This window comes from Nicotiana tabacum, chromosome 5 (genome assembly GCF_000715075.1).
Source record: "Nicotiana tabacum cultivar K326 chromosome 5, ASM71507v2, whole genome shotgun sequence".
NCBI classification, from domain to species: Eukaryota; Viridiplantae; Streptophyta; class Magnoliopsida; order Solanales; family Solanaceae; genus Nicotiana; species Nicotiana tabacum.
The window spans coordinates 44,893,974-44,907,332 of NC_134084.1; the positions used below are offsets into that span (position 1 = coordinate 44,893,974).

Genomic DNA, 13,359 nt, shown 5'->3' on the forward strand with positions numbered 1-13,359 from the left:
CTTCAATATTCTTCGGATCTACCTTGATCCCCTCACTCGATACTGCATGACCCAAAAATGCCATCGACTCAATCTAGAATTCACATTTTGAAAATTTTGCATACAACTTCTTTTCTCTCAAGGTCTGGAGCATGGTCCTCAGGTGCAGCTCATGATCCTCCCAGCTTCGGGAGTACACTAAGATGTCATCAATATACACAATGATGAATGAGTCAAGATAGGGCTGGAATCACTATTCATCAAGTACATGAATGTTGTTGGGGTGTTTGTCAGCTCAAATGACATTACAAGGAACTCGTAATGACCATACCGAGTCTTGAAGGAAGTCTTCAGAATATCCGGCTCCAGAATCTTCAACTGATGATTGCTTGACCGCAAATAAACCTTTGAGAACACTTTCGCACCCTGCAACTGATCAAATAGGTCATCAATGCGTGGCAATGGATACATGTTCTTCACTGTAACCTTGTTCAACAGACGATAATCAATACACATACGCATAGAACCGTCTTTCTTCTTTACAAACAAGACCGGAGCAACCCAAGGTGACACACTGGGCCAAATGAAGCCCTTATTAAGAAACTCTTGCAACTGCTCTTTCAGCTCCGATGAGGTTATACGATATGGTGGAAATAAATGGGCAGAGTGCCCGGTAACAAATCAATACCAAAATCGATATCCCTGTCGGGCGGCATGCCTAGAAGATCCGCTAGAAATACATCTGGATAATCCCTCACTACCGGAACTGACTCAACGCTAGGAGTATTGACACTAACATCCCCCACATAGTCTAGATATACATCACATCCCTTCCCAACCATCCACTGTGCTTTAAGGAAGGACACAACTCTGCTAGGAACATAATCTAAAGTACCCCTCCACTCCAACCGCGACAAACCTGGCATAACCAATATCACCGTCTTGGCGTGACAATCAAGAATAGCATGATAGAGTGACAACCAGTCCATACTCAAAATAACATCAAAATCTACCATATTAAGCAATAATATATCGGCTCTGGTCTCAAAACCACCAAGAATAACTAAACATGACCGATGCACATGGTCTCCGACTGGCATGGACACATAAACAGGAGAACATAAGGAATCACGGGATATACCCAAATATGGAGCAAAGTGATGATACATAGGAATAAGTGGAGCATGGATCAAATAAGACTGATGCATCTCTATGACAAACCGGAACAATACCTATGATAACTGAGTTGAATACAATCGCCTCCGTCCTAGTAGGAAGAGCATAACATCCGGCCTGGCCTCCCCCTCTAGGGCGACCTCTAACTGCTCGGCCGCCACCTCTAGCTAGTTGTGCAGGTCGAGTGGCAACTGGTGTGGTAACTACGACTTGTGAAGCCTGAGGGCCCTGTGGAATACGTGGGGCCTGAGTAGTCTGTGGAGGTGCACCCCTCCTGAGTCTGGGGCAATACCTCACTATATGGCGAGTGTCACCAAATTCAAAACAAGCTCTTGGAGGATGCGATTGATGGAATTGGCTCGGGTATAGTCGGCTGGACTAACTGTTGAAAGCACCTCGTGTAAGAGGTGTACTAGATAATGGTAATGCATAATAGAAAACCTGAGGCTTGGGATTAGCTGGAATACCACCGGAAGCTGGAAGTGCTGAATGAACAGGAAGACTCATATAGCTTCTACCATGACGGGCTGCAACTGGGGCACGGGCACCAATATATGTGCCAGAATCTTGAGGCCTCTTGGCCTCCCTCTCCTCTCTCTCTCCCAGACCCATATACCTTCCAATCTCCTAGCGATGCTGGTATGGGATGTCAATACCTAACTCCCGATCTATGCTGAATCTAATACTCTAGTTGAGCCCCTCGACTCTGTCAGTGAGACTAAATGTGCTCCACTTTAGCATACTTAAGGGACTAAAATACTCAGATTATATTTGAGTGACCAAAATAGACCTACCATCAAAGATAAGGGACAATATTGGCCAAAAACTTCTCTTTCTATGATTCAAATTTTCCTTTTCCCTTTATATTAGTTACTGCACCTATGCAATGTCTTTTTCGATTAGAAACTTGGAATCCCCAATTACTAACCTATGACAAGAGGGGTTGCTCTGATGGTAAGCAACCTCTACTTCCAACTAAGAGGTTGTGAGTTCGAGTCTCCCCAAGAGCAAGGTGAGAAGTTCTTGGAGGGAAGGATGTCAGGGGTCTATTTGGAAACAGCCTCTCTACCTCAGGGTAGGGGTAAGGTCTGCGTACACACTACCCTCCCCAGACCCCCATTAAGTGGGATTATACTGGGTTATTGTTGTTGTTGTCGTCTATTCCCTTTTTAGAGGAGTTCTTCCTCTCTCAACATTTCATTAAAATTCCAAAGAAAGAGAAAACAAATGACTAAAATTGCTCTATAGGACAAAAGTAACCCGCTTAGGCTGCAGACTCCAGTTCTCCGTCTCGTCGCCTCCCATTATTAGCCTACACAAAATCGGAAAATAGCTCAAGTGAGCAGACAACAGTGAATACTGTGTTGCGAAATACACTCGCTCCAACTTTTACTGCATCATCTCAAGTATAATTTCACTGTAAATTGATTTCATCTTTTGTTTTTGTTATGCAAGCCCCAATGCACATTTAAAGCATCCCTAATATTTGATTTGTGTTGATATTTTCACTTAATTACCTAGTTATTTTAGAGCTCATTGGTCCTTTAAAATCAAGTGAAGAAAGTGAAATCATTTTTCCTTCAGTATACACAGCAAAGAATTGGCTTCTATTTGTTTCCTGTAGGTAATATGTTTCAGAGATTTTCTTTTGTGTATAGTTTTTTATTAGTAGGTCAAAGAATCACGCTTGCGCAAAAACAACAACAACAACAAAACCAGTGAGTTCCCACAAGTGGAGTTTGTGGAGGGTAGTGTGCACGCGGACCTTACCCCTAATCTAGGAGGGTAGAGAGCCGAATCATGCTTGCGTAGATACCTAAATTAATCCACTAGAGAAGTCTGCTCTGGTGGATTTGATATTTAACAAGGGTAGTCACCCTTATTAAAAGTTTAGGTTTTGATATTGTGGTTGATACTTTCTCCATCAATGTCATTATTAGTTTCAGGAGTGCTTGAGATAAATAAAAGGTTGGACATTTAATTAGTACTCAATCCGCCCTATTTTTTGTGGCATTGGTTTACTGGGTACAGAGTTTAAGAAAGTAAGATAAGCTTTTGAAACTTGTGGTCTAAAACAAGGCATAGATATTTGTGTGGCTATAGATCATCTCATTAAGGGTAAAATGAGGAAGTTTAAAGTTAATTTTTTTTTTCTAAATATAGAAAGGTGTCATTATTTATGGTTTACACTAAAAAGAAAATTGCGGCATATAAATTGTGACAGAGGGAGTAGTTTATTGCGTGTTTAGTTTCAATATTACCTTGAGTTGAGAACCCATGCTTTTCCTGGCATTTGGTTGTTGGGCAGATCTGTGTTTCCTACAGCTTTACCTGAGTTGTGAAAAATGTTCTCTTCCACGGAATATATTTTTAGCTGAAAGGTGGAATTGATTACCTTTTACTTATTGGGTGGAAGTCATCTTCTTTTGCAGATATCCCAGCTTTTACTACGTGTCACTTATTTCAGTCAATACTTAAGACATTATTCGAACATTTAATACTGTCACTACAAGATGATCTTCGTATCTTTTTTTTGATTAAGTAAGAGAAGTTCTTTAAATGGCATATAGAAGATGCATGGCAAAAATATGCAACAGAAGAATGTCTTACTGAATAACTAAGGAGCAGACACAATCCACCAAAAAAGTTCAGTATTAGGCCTCGTTGCATTACTATGTCACATACTTTTACGCCCAACTAAACACTGTAAAATTATTCAGAAAATGATGTCTCATAGTGAAATATTTTCACGAAAAAACTTTTTTTATGGAAAATACTTTCTTCCATTTAGATGAACTCCCAAAACTTTTGGAGGATAGTAAACTGACATTGTATGTAGCAAGTACAAACTCTGAATTGTTTCAACATCCGTGAATCTGACTGATGTTAATTCTGGTATGGGCTAACGTTGCTTTTATATTTGACACTATAGGATGGCGGTTGTAGAGCCTTCCCCCTTGTTGGATATTTTAGTAAGAGAACCAGAGGGTTTTGCTATATGGAATGGACCACCTTTCCCAAGTGGTCAACCTGGTATCAAGCTTGATAGGGTTCCTTGTACCAGTGCAAAGTTCAGTGAAGATGGGTCCAAACTCATGGTTACAAAATCAGACTCCATAATTAGCATCTTTGATTGCAAAACATTGAAAGAGATTAGGTCTTTTAATGTCCCAAACGTTCTTGCAGCTGTCATCTCTCCTCGTGGAACTTATCTTCAGACCTTCCAGAAATGTTCATCTCCTCAGGATAAGAACGTGGTCTTGTGGAAGATAGAAAATGGTGAATATGTTTACCAACTCTTCCAGAAAAATATGACAAAAGTTACATGGTAAATTTTCTTGTGTTTTGGCTGTCTATGTGGGAAATTGATGCTTAGAATTTCAGAGTATTTTATTCACTTGCACTCTGATTTTTTCAGGCCTTCCGTACGTTTCAGTTCTGACGAAACTGTTGCATGTCGATTGGCAACAAATGAGATCCAATTTTTTGATCCTAGGGATTTCTCTAAGGGATTTGTTAATCGGCTGCGAGTTCCTGCAATTGCTGCATTGGAGCTTTCTAAAGTCCCTGGATCCTACGTGGCTGCATTTGTTCCAGAATCCAAGGTCTAAAAATTATTGGATACTCATTAAATTATCAATTTGAAACATCCATGCATTATACTCTTGACGATGAATGTGCATTTTGATATGCCTCATGACTTTTTAACTAATCCATAGTATGCTTGTTGTTAGAGAACTTGACACAAACTAATGCCGAGCACATTCAGTCAAGTCTCATTGAAGTGCACTCCATCCTAAAAGTTTCTCTATAAATTCAAAAGCTTTTTCCAGTAGTTGTTCAAGCTGCTCCTTAATGTAATAAAAAATACACTCGAGGCTTTGGGAATATATGGCAGGCTTTCATAACGTATTCTATACGGGAGGTGCATAGTAATCCAGATATCCACGAGCTGTCTTGTTGGTTTTAAAGAGTTGTATTTCTGCACAGCACAGTACAATGTGTTTGTTGTAGTGAAAGCTGAGGGGAAGCTACTCGAGAGTAGTCAACAAAGTGAATCTGAAAAGTTGCCCGAATATTTTGGAATTCTTTTCGGCACAGTAATATCCAAAAACCAATAGGCGTAATAGAAGAGTAAAATACTTCCTTAGTTTCGTGCAACCAGATTACAACACAACATAAAATTCTTCAAGTGTCGTGTGCTTAAGGCTGCCAGTTCTCAGGGTTCCCATTTAACCTTTTGGAAAATTAATTTATGCAGGGAATGCCAGCCAGTGTTCAGATATATGCATGTGGAAAGGACTTACAAAGTCAAGCTGTTGCACGACGCAGCTTCTTCCGCTGCTCAACTGTGCAACTGAGCTGGAACTCTGGATCTACAGGGCTTCTAGTGGTGGTCCAATCAGATGTTGATAAAACAAACCAAAGCTACTACGGAGAATCAAAGTTGAACTACTTGACTACTGATGGGACCCATGAAGGGCTTGTTCCTCTCCGTATGTTGTTTTCATCTTCTTAATCTTCAGCCAAAGTTATGTGTTGAATGAGTGAATTTGCGACTTACTGATCCTTGGGCATGTTGCAGGTAAAGACGGCCCTATTCATGATGTTCAATGGTCCTATTCGGGTAAAGAATTTGCAGTTGTTTATGGTTGTATCCTTTACCAACACCCCAAAACCCACCCTCAAGGCTTCTGAAATTGTTATAAAAAATGAAAAGAAAGCCTTAGAGAAAAGGGAAAAAAAGAAGACTGAAAAGAGTCTATGGAAATGTTACACACTTGTTGTGAAAAACCATACAAGTTGAAGACAAGAATATTTTGAAGAAATGTTACAAAGTTTGAAGTTGGATGCAACTTTTTTCTAGACTCCGTAGAAGTTTGAATATATGCACACTTATAACTAGTTGCTAAAGCTTAGAGCTTGGTTCTTCCATTATTCTCTCATTCGTGGTTCTGGGTGTTACTGTTTTTCTTTAATTATTCCGTTTAAAATCTTCTCTCTCTCGCTTAAGAGGAGGAATACACAATAAAAAATGTGAGACAAGTGTTAAATGGTGGAGGACATCTGGCACACATATTCTTTTTGCTCTTCAACTTACAGAGGAGGTCCAAGGTGAAGTGCGTTAGATCATTGCTTTTATATACTCACTGAACATGCGCTCTGTTCATTAATAGGGTCTAATGTAGTCCTAATAAAGAAGCTTTTATTTCCTCCCTCGAGTGGATTTGTTCAAAGATTAATTTGCAACTAGTATCCGCCTTCAAAGCAATGCCATAGCAATCAAGGAGTTAGAGCAACAACCTTGGGAACCAAGGCTCAAATATAGGAGAAATGACACTAGGTAAATTTATCCCATGCCTAAGCATTAACTGGTAGAGTTACTTGATACCTATGCTTGTCGTAAGCAGTAGGTTCTCGGTGGATTAGTTGAAGGTGCAAAATAGCCTCGACACCTCTGTTATTAAAAATATATGCAGCTAGAATTCCTATATTTTTTCTTGAATCCATTGTTTCATATATTTTCTGGATGCTGCTGCTATTCCTTAAATCACTTAGTTATGTCTTCTATGGCCACGGTGTTCGACAAGAAGTGCAATCCTCTGCTTGAGCTTGGAACAGGCCCATACAACACTATCAGATGGAATCCGCTGGGGAACTGTATCCTTGTCTTCAAAAAGACATTCTTTTTCTAATTTGTCATCATTGTTTCTAGTTGGTCATTGGAAAAAAGGGCTAGTTTATTTCCATCTGCAGTTACTGCTTTTGCTTGCCTTAATCCTTGTTCTACAGTTATATGCTTGGCAGGCTTTGGTAACTTACCAGGAGACATGGTATGTATATCTAGATGATTACTATATTCAGAAGTGGGAAATGTCCACAACTCTTATATCTGTTTCAAATATCATGGATTGCTACTACCTATAAAATAAAAATAAAAACTTTTGACACATAGGCTAAACATAATCAAAGTACCAACATTTCCCTTATTACCAACAATTAAACGAGAGATGGAAAGAGTTCGACATATCCCTTGATATGTAGTTTTTCTCATTTAAAATCAGCTTTGATATCAAGTGGCATCCTAATTCATGTGATTAAGAGTAAAATAGGGATGTTAAAGGAGTCAATCTTTTCGAGATAGAACAAAAAGAAAAGAATCTCATATAAAATAAGATCAAGGAAGTAGAATACTAGATTTAAGTGCTAAATAGAACACAAAATGATCAGCTTCATTGGAGGCATGCCAAACTTTTAACTATTCTAAGCTTGCTGCTTAGCAAATCATGCTCGAGAAGATTCTTTAGAACATATAGCGATCAACATAATTGGTGTATATGACCATTTGATTCTCCCTGTGCAAAACAAAACCCAATGGAATTATCAGATAGTTAGTATAGTTAGTGTTAGATAGTTAAGTGCAAACAATAATATTTACACTCTCCGTCCCATTTTATGTGATGTTGTTTGATTGCTTGTGGAGCGTAAGAAAGAAAGAAAGACTTGAACTTGTGATCTGAAACAAGTCGTATATTCGTGTGGCTATAAATCATCTCATTAAGGGTAAGATAAGAAGTTTAAAGTTAAATTGTTTCTAAATATGTATCATTCTTTTTGGGAAAGACTAAAAAGGAAAGTGTATCACATAAATTGAGACAGAGGGAGTGATATAATATACTCATCTAAAATATATATTTATTAATGTAGTATCATCTACTCTTAAAAAAATGTTGTATCAGGTGGGTAAAACAACCATGTACATGGTAAAATGTCCCTATAAAGGGATTAATGCGTAAGTCATTATTCTTCGCTCATTCTCTCGGCCTTTTATCCTTGTTTCTCTTATATTTCATATGACATCTAAGCTTTTATTAGAATTACTATGCATTTACCAGTAATATTCGAGATAAGATAATGTCATTCACTGCATATTATTCCTAAAACCGTCTTGTTTATTTGAGTCTTCTTTGCTTCTTGCGAGTGTTATGCATCAACCAACAATACCATGAAACCAAGAATATTTAAGCAAACAAAATTTGAGAAGCCATGTCTTAAGTGGAGGTCACGCACTGACTAGGTTGCAGATTTTTATTAGGAGATCCACTCCATCTGCTCAGCGCGTGAACTCTATTCAGACAATTCAGTGAATTTCTTGCTTTCATGGCAGTTGATTTCCATCCCCAGCCTAACTAATTTCGATCACCTGAACCCTAATTCAGCATGGCTCAAAAAGTTCCTACTTCCTCTTTTTTTCCTGTAAGATTAATTAATATTCCGACTCACTGGGGTCGACTACCTGCGAATCATCCCATCCATCTTTCATATTTTTCCAGTGGTTTTGCCTAGCTTATGACGGTTGTGTCTTTGCTGACAAAGATCTTACTGTACACCCACTTTCAATAGGATTATCCTGCACCATAAGCCTCAATTATAACCTGCGACAATCTCCAGTGATTTTCAATTGTTCTCTAGTTTTTTTTGGGTGAATTTTCTCGATGAATAGAATATCCCGTGATTTTTATGACTAACAGATGTTCAAAGATCTCATTCTGACAGCTTTTTCGGGTTAATTTTCCAGCAAGCTCAATTCCTTCCCCTGGTCTGTTCATCAATTTCCAACCATTTCCTCGGACATTTTGGCCTCCTTCAATTATGTCATAGGGATTGGATAATTTTGGTCACAAGAAAATAAGATATAGTGATTTATGTAGCACCCAAGGGTGTGGCCTTAAGTGGGTGCAACCTTAGAGATCAGGGTTCAAATTCTAGCTCAGACAAGAAGCATTAGGTAATTTCTTCCCATCTACCTAAGCTTGATAGACAGAGTTAGCCAGTACCTATGCTAGTGGGAGGTAATAGGTACCCGATGAAATAGTTTACGTGCACGCAAGCTGGCCTAGACATCATTGCTATAAAAGAAAGGGAAGATATGGTGAATTTGTGTAGTCAGATGGTTTCTTTTATCTCATTAAAATGAGCTCCTTTAGTATATGGCACTTAAATAATCGTCTTAGGCTTGTAGTTTTAGTTGTTCAAATTGGCAAACTATTGCCTATATCTCTTAGTCCTCCATTCTTGTTATTTGGGTTGCTGGTTCAGCAGCTTCTACTCATATTTGTGCTAATAAACCACTCTGGCAAGTGCAGCCTGCCTGCACCTTGACCTTCATTTATGGTAGTTGTCTGAACAATTTAGACAGACTGTATTTGGCCATGTCTACCTGGAGGTTGAGAAAGTTCCTACTAAATCTTAGTTGATTCATAGAGTGATGCTTGCCTGTGATCTTGAATTACAAGTTTCTTCTGCTTATTTAGCTTAGCTTTTAAGCGATTAGTCATTACTTCAGGCATTCTGGGACTACAAGGAAAAGAAGCAGCTTGGAACTACAAGGGCTGAATTGTCAGTGACAAGTGAATGGTCTCCTGATGGTCGGTACTTTATGACTGCCACAACAGCTCCACGCCTTCAAGTTGATAATGGGTATGCATATGTTTTGCTGATTTTGTTTTTAAAAGAATGTGCTTTGGCTAAACGGTAACTTGAGAACCTAGTGTACAAATTTTTCAATTTGTAGCTTGCAATGATAAAACAATTTAATGCATCACAGTTAGTGCATTTTGCCCCATTTTATACCATATCAGAATATCTTGATAGCTGTCTGGACCACTTGACTTCTTTCAATCTATTGATTTTATAATGTCTTAAATCTTTAATCTAGTGGTCAACTTTTCAGATGCTGATGTTAATCCACCTGTAGGTTTGTTATAGCAATTATTATATATCTTCCTTGCTAAAAATGGACCTGTTGAATTATGGCCCTAATGCAACTGCATGAACTTATAAATATGTTGAGAAGCCTTCGGTGATTCTAAAGAATGAGAAGCTAGTGAGCATGCCTAATGCTGCCTTTGTGGGAAGAGTGAGGCAATGGGTTCATTGGCTAAAAGACCAGATTTTGTCTTACCATCAAAAAATTGTTGCCTTTGTTTGGAATGAGAGAAAGTGGAGTGCCAGGTTTATGCAAGCAGATATATTTGGCAATTTTGTTATTAAATACATGATAGCTAATGCTCATTCTTTCATGTTTTTGAAGGGTTAAAATTTTTCACCACAATGGATCATTGTACTTCAAGAAGATGTTTGACAGATTGTATCAGGTTAATAGCCTTGCTAATTTTTTTTCTGCGAACCAACTTGCTCTGCCTGCTTACTGCTTTGTTCACTCCTCTGACAGGTTGATTGGAAGCCAGAGTCAGTAGAAAAATTTGGTGACATTGAAGACCTTGTGAAGGCAGTTGGCTCGGTGGAAATAGATGAAGCTAAAGCGCCAGGTTCCTCCTGTTTAAATCTTGTAACAAAGTTTGATGTAATGCCCATGTAATTGCTATAATGGGAGCTGAAACCAAAATGTCTTTCCAGGGAAAGGATCCAAAGCTACCCAGGCCGTTCCGAAGGCTACACCTGCCAATCCTCCTGCAGCAAAACCTGCTGCTTATCGTCCACCTCATGCGAAGGTTGCTGCTGCGGTTCAAGCAGAGGTATGGAAGGGATACTTTATTGATTACTTATAACTTTTTTCTTCTGATAAGTCAGAGGTATTCATTGATAGCACACCAAGCTGGTGTATAAAGTGCTTATACCTTACCATAATTGGTATTCAATCTAATAATTTCAATGAATTTTTTGGCATTTAACTACATTCTTAGAGCAAAATAACTTTGTTGAGCATTTTGAATGTCATGCCTGGGGAGTTAATACTTTTAATTTCCCAATGGAGAACACTGACATTATGAATATGCTATGTTATTTCCTTCTATATTACAATGTATAAACTACATTACATAAATGATATGGTATGTTTTAATATGATGATTACTCACTAGTGGGTTTTCTGCACGGCCATTACCTTTGTGAAGTTAACTGACCTTGTATACAGCAACTAGAATATTTATTAAGTTGGTTCCCTTGTAAAAAACTTCTTCAGTAATATTATATTGTAACAAAGTTTCAAGAAAGTAAAGGTGTTCGATTTTCATACTCTTGCTATTGTTAAGATATTCTCTTCCCACAATTTGGCTAGAATGGTTACTCCATATACCCAATCTTTGGACTTAACATTATCCTCATAATGGTTAATGCAATGTCAATTGTGAATTGGATTTAATGATGGTAAATAATTAGAAAAAATAAAAAGGCTAGCCCAAAATGCATGTTTAATTTTCTTGAATGAAGCGTCCCTTCTCTACCTTTCTGTGATGAACTCTATTTCTGACTCCTTAAGACATGTAGGTGACTGAATCCCAAAAGAATATTAAGGTCCTTTATCGAATATGAATAGCTCTTGTTCTCTATAAATTTCATATGGTTTAGTTCGATAGCAATCAACCTGTAGAGAATAAAAGGAACTTAGGTGTGTAATAATGCATTAGATGTGTTGAGCTTAATTATACTATAAGTAATTACATGGATCTTTATCTTTCCTTCTTTTCTGTAAAACATTTCCTGAAATTTTAAAGCCAAATCTGATATTTCAGTTATTACTGTCCAATCTTTATTGGCAACTCATTTTCCTTTAGAACTCTCTTCCTTAGAAAATGAGAAGAAAAAGGTGAGGTTAGACAGTCTACCATTTGGAGGGAGCAAATACACAAGTTGTGAATTTTATTATAATTCATTTTCTCTATGTAACTAAAAAAGATACCACTCTTAGGTGGGGCTGAACGCGATAGAACTGATAATAAATTACACATTTGGCACTTCTTGCTTGATCATTCCTCTTCTTTTTGCCCGGGCAAGAGGATCCTGAACTTTGCAAATATGTTCTCTCACTCACTGATCTCTACCGCATTTGAATATAAAAAAGCTTTGGAAGGTTTCCTGAACTGAAAAGATACTGCTTTTCTGAATAGACTTTGTTCTGGAAAACAAACATAATTATTTTCAGGATATGGATAAAAAATACTTAGAGATAGGATTTCACAAAGAATAATATAGATATTCTCTGAAACATTTCTTCAGAAGTTAATCTCAACGCAGAACTTTTCGAAAAAATATGTTTACTGCACTAGGATATAGTTACCTTTACGGGACACATTCTGATGATAAACTTGCAATGTGGTAACAACGTGATGGTTTATTAGCTACTTTCAAAACGTCATAATTTGTATATACATGTCATATGAAAGTTCATCCATGCGTTATTTCCAGTTATATTTTTCTCCTTTAGTTTGCGCCACTAGTATGCTAATAGTAAGCATCTGTTTCATTTTGACAGTTATTTGGAGGAAGTTCTTCAGGGTAAGCTTCAATGCACTATTCCTCTTTTTTTGTTTTTCTTTTTAATATTTCAGATGTTCAAACTATTAAGTTGCTATACATCATTCCCTATTTCACATGAATATAGGGAGCTGAGCAAGAATGCATTGAAAAACAAGAAAAAGCGGGAGAAACAACGGGAGAAAAAACAAACCGAGGGTGCTTCTGGAACTGGTGGTTCATGATCAGATGCAACTTTACAGAATGCTGTCTTTGACATGCAGGTCATGAGGGGCCTAAAGCAAGATAAGGTTTTCATGGACCCTCATACATACCGGAGATTTATTTGATTTGGCCTAATATTTGTAGAAAATATAAATCAAATTTTGTTTCATATCTTCTTTTCAAATTTAGTTTTCAGCCCATGTGCTAGATTTAAAATAAAATTGCCCTTTTCTCAAGTAAATTTACTTGTGTTGGATGAGTGGGATGGTGGAGCTGCCAGTTAGAGAGGTAGTGACAGAAGGGAAATGTTTCTTTTTTCTTTTTTTGTTGTTGTTGTGTTACTACCTTCTGGTTATGAAATATGACTGCGACAAAAAACGTATGGTTTATATCTGTGCATATTTGTACGAAATTTCTTGAAATAGGGGCAAAATTTATTTGTAGGGTAACTACCATTTTCTAACGGTCACTAAACAATCAGCGACCAACAAAGCCGTCGCCGACTGCTCTCACATCGCAAGGTAGGTCCCCTCTCTCTCATCTCTTCCCTTTTTCCCCATCTCTCTCCTTTCCTCTCTTTTCTTTTTCTTCCCCTTCTTTTTACGTCTTCTCTTTACACTTCTCCCACCGCCACCAACCTCATCAGCGGCGACGCTTTCTTTCTCCTCTTTCTGCCTCTCTTTCTCCCCTTCGTTCTCCCTCTCTTTGCGTGTGTATGAGTGC

At 38.0% G+C, this 13,359-nt stretch overlaps 1 protein-coding gene across 2 annotated transcripts; it reads left to right on the forward strand.

Moving 5' to 3' along the window:
* Positions 1-2,384: 2,384 nt before the first annotated feature.
* Positions 2,385-13,048, forward strand: LOC107782916 (uncharacterized). 2 transcript variants are annotated; one of them, XM_016603863.2, is made up of 13 exons: positions 2,385-2,561; positions 4,088-4,483; positions 4,574-4,760; positions 5,417-5,651; positions 5,741-5,809; positions 6,715-6,816; positions 6,949-6,989; positions 9,503-9,636; positions 10,250-10,313; positions 10,391-10,487; positions 10,576-10,694; positions 12,431-12,453; positions 12,560-13,048. In XM_016603863.2, the coding sequence occupies exons 2-13, from the start codon at positions 4,089-4,091 to the stop codon at positions 12,654-12,656; spliced, it is 1,563 nt and encodes a 520-aa protein (XP_016459349.2). In that variant the 5' UTR covers positions 2,385-2,561; position 4,088; the 3' UTR covers positions 12,657-13,048. The 2 variants fall into 2 exon arrangements, with proteins under 2 accessions (XP_016459349.2, XP_016459350.2); XM_016603864.2 differs by having other exon boundaries at positions 2,558-2,574.
* The last annotated feature ends 311 nt before the right edge of the window (positions 13,049-13,359 follow it).

Coding starts and splice junctions, on each gene's coding strand:
- LOC107782916 (XM_016603863.2), top strand. CDS start 4,089: ATGGCGGTTGTAGAGCCTTCCCCCTTGTTGGATATTTTAGTAAGAGAA. Junction 4,761..5,416: donor CATTTGTTCCAGAATCCAAG/GTCTAAAAATTA, acceptor TAATTTATGCAG/GGAATGCCAGCCAGTGTTCA. Junction 10,314..10,390: donor TGTTTGACAGATTGTATCAG/GTTAATAGCCTT, acceptor CTCCTCTGACAG/GTTGATTGGAAGCCAGAGTC.